This window comes from Piliocolobus tephrosceles, chromosome 10, assembly GCF_002776525.5.
Source record: "Piliocolobus tephrosceles isolate RC106 chromosome 10, ASM277652v3, whole genome shotgun sequence".
In the NCBI taxonomy this organism is placed as follows: Eukaryota; Metazoa; Chordata; class Mammalia; order Primates; family Cercopithecidae; genus Piliocolobus; species Piliocolobus tephrosceles.
In genome coordinates, this window is record NC_045443.1 from 25,899,809 (window position 1) to 25,903,210 (window position 3,402).

Genomic DNA, 3,402 nt, shown 5'->3' on the forward strand with positions numbered 1-3,402 from the left:
CTGAGGAAATAAAAGGTGTGGGACGGTCCTGAAAGGAGATCATGGGAAGGCAGAGCTGGCTGGCAGCAATGTCTCCCTGGCCAGGTCAGGGGCAGCCTCATCTGAGTAGCAAACACCTTTATATTTTTAAAATTACTTGTCCTACTTCCTGGTACTACTTAAACCATTCTGTTGATTAAGCTGGGTAATTTAGTATCAATGAAACACTAATAATCCTTAAAGAGTGAATGACTGGACTACATGTCAACAAGACTAAGGTTAAACCTTATCGAAACTTCGTAAAAAGCGTATTATGATGTTAATGTTCATGTTCCTCTTTAAAATGGGTCAATGTTTAAAAAGGGGAAAGAGGCAGGGGAATGTGAATGATAAAATCGGTCCAGCTCTGCTTTAATCTCATTCTGTTCAGTTTCTTGTAATGGATAGATCCATTAGAATTTCAGTTTTCTTTGTTGCTGACATCTCGGATGTTCTGTCCATGTTTAAGGAACCTTTTACTGGGTGGCACTGCTTTAATTGCTACTGGAGTAGCTAGGTTTGAGTTGTATTTTGATAAAAGCTGGAGAATATCTTCTGGAATTTTAGTTACTTCTGGAGGCGTAGGTGTTCTGAGCAGATTCTCATAAGAAGAAATCGTAGGTGAAGAGGGATCTGTTAAATTCTCAAAGCATGTGTCTGAATTTAAAACCAACGAAGTATGATCTTTAACTTCCAAATTATTTGGTGAACTATTTGTTTTTGATAATGGGTAATTTGTGGATACCAAAGCTATGCTGTTCTTTGTAGATGGAATTTTCAAACCAGGAGTACAGAATGTAGGTACCAAAGGAGAATTGGTATACTCGGCATCACTTTTTTCCAGCTGCTGGATAGTGGAGCTGGGAGTGGCAAAAACATTATCATTGGGCCTGGATTCTGTATCTATGGCCTCCTCACGTTTATTATTCCTCACTTTTTTTTTTTTTTTTTTTTTTTGAGGCGGAGTCTTGCTCTGTCGCCCAGACTGGAGTGCAGTGGCCCGATCTCAGCTCACTGCAAGCTCCGCCTCCCGGGTTTACGCCATTCTCCTGCCTCAGCCTCCTGAGTAGCTGAGATTACAGGCGCCCGCCACCTCGCCCAGCTAGTTTTTGTATTTTTAGTAGAGACGGGGTTTCACCGTGTTAGCCAGGATGGTCTCGATCTCCTGACCTCGTGATCCGCCCGTCTCGGCCTCCCGAAGTGCTGGGATTACAGGCTTGAGCCACCGTGCCCGGCCATTCCTCACATTTTTAAGTCCCATTGTGTAATCTTCATTTAAACACATAGTATATTCAGAGATACCAAAGTGTTCTAATTTAGGAGTTACACACTCAAAATCATCCATTTTTAGTGCACATTTTGGAGTTTTTAGTACTTTTACTAGTGATTGCTTGGTAGGTGGAGTTACAATTACAAGCTCTTCCTTACAGTTGTTCACTGCCTGTGGAGGGTTTGGTGGAACTTGGGATACCATGTATCGCTCAAGTCCAAAATCTGAAAGTTGTGGACTACGTGGAGACTTCTCAGAAATACAACTACTTGCAACAGGAGGATCAGACAGATCATCTTTCACATCAGGCTTCTGAACATTTTCACAATTAGACAACTCTGGGTCAGAGTTAATGGCTTCTTGCTCGTGTACTGAATTTTTCTTGACACGTGGACTATATCCATACTTCTGGAAATACTCTCTTATTTTCATAATATCCATTGAATTTTTTTCCATTAGTACTTTTGTTGCCTTTATGAAATCAATGCCTTCTTGATTTTCCAATCTCGCTTTATCAAGAAGAATATTAACATCATCCTTTAGAGTCTGAACTTCTGAATGAAGGTCATATAAAATTCTCATTGGATAATCTTCAAAGTCTCTTTCCTCTCGGTCCAGCGCTCGCTGCAGCCGGGCCCTCTCGCAGTCCAGGGTGCTGGCCAGAGACTGCAGCTTCCCACAGAAGCTCCGGATAGGGTCCATGCTGAGCACACCCGGGAAGGACTGCAGGCGTACGCGGACAACACTGCTCACCTCACAGCCTCCCGCCACTAGTTTGAATTGGCAATATTCTTAAAGCCATTTCATGCTCCATAGAATCTTCATAGAATGAGCCTCCCAATTTACACCAATTGACAGCCCTGCTAGACTTCCAGATATATCCCAAATGGCACTTTTTTTCTAAGAAACCTTCTTCGGTCCCCTCACCTAAATGCCCAAAGTATTGATCATTTGCCACATTAAGTACATAGAGGCACTGATGTTTAGAGATCTTTGTGTTGACAGTTCTCCTTGGGTTAGGGGTTCTGTTTCACACAGTTTAGCTTTCCCCATTGTCTAAGCTCCTAATATCTGATAGGAAAGAAAAAGAGAACACAGACAACTAAAATTATTGTGTATAATATGTGCAGCAAAAGTAGTTAAACAAAGCTGCTAATATTAAGAGTAGGGAGGGTTGATGGTTTGTGATTGGGTAATAAGGAGAGAATGGTTTGGAAGGAGTAGCTTTTAAGTGATTTTAAGGGCCAGAAGGGCTCAAGAGGGCTACACAAGGGAAAAAATGGAGTGAAAGCAACTTCATAAAGAAACCATTGAACCACAAAGAGTGAGTCCATTTGTTTGAAGCATGTTGAGTGAGTGACCGGTAGAAGACAATTCTGGAAAGGTAGATGCGGCACAGTTGCAGAGAACAGGAAAGGACAGGCAAAGGAAGCTGGATTTTATCTGAAGGCCAATGAGGAGTTGCCTAAGCTTTGAGAGAAGGAAGTAACACAGACAAGGATGTCAGGTGTTCCCATGGCAGCCTTTCAACACTGGACTTATCAACACTCAGATACATTTGCTGACTATTGCCAAAATACCCGCCCCCATCTGCCCTTTAAAGACAGCTAACCGTGCCACATACCGAGCCTTGAAAGTAACTATAGGTCTTGTTTCTGCAATAGAAAGTTAAGTATAGTACATGGTTAAGAGCCTGGCTTTGGGAAGCAAAAGATTTGGGATTCAAATCTCAGCTCTGCCAATGACTGAAGAGTGACCATAACAAATTACTTAACCACTCTCTCACCTATAAAATGTGGTAGTTATCCTATTAACTCACTACGTCATTGCGAGGTTTAAATGCCATGCATGTGAAGCAATTAGTACCTGATCCATAGAAACTGCTCACAGGACTTTGTGACTCATCATGCCTCCCTCTCATTGCTTTGATTCTGGTTCTCTATGGCCTCCAACATTTGATACTGATTTCTGTTCTGCATCATGTTTGACAGTCTGATTGGGCTTCTTTCTCTATCATCAGGGACATCTCAAGAAAAGATGATCCACTCAAAGGGCTTAAACCTGAAAAGAGTATCATAAAGGAACTACTTACAGAAATACAGACTGGGTTAAGA

At 41.9% G+C, this 3,402-nt stretch overlaps 1 protein-coding gene across 1 annotated transcript; it reads right to left on the reverse strand.

Moving 5' to 3' along the window:
- Positions 1-223: 223 nt before the first annotated feature.
- On the reverse strand, positions 224-1,990 carry LOC111540562 (spindle and kinetochore-associated protein 3-like). Its single transcript, XM_023208928.1, has 2 exons — positions 1,245-1,990; positions 224-947 (listed from the first exon to the last, which is right to left on the reverse strand). The coding sequence occupies exons 1-2, from the start codon at positions 1,988-1,990 to the stop codon at positions 440-442; spliced, it is 1,254 nt and encodes a 417-aa protein (XP_023064696.1). The 3' UTR covers positions 224-439.
- Positions 1,991-3,402: the final 1,412 nt, after the last annotated feature.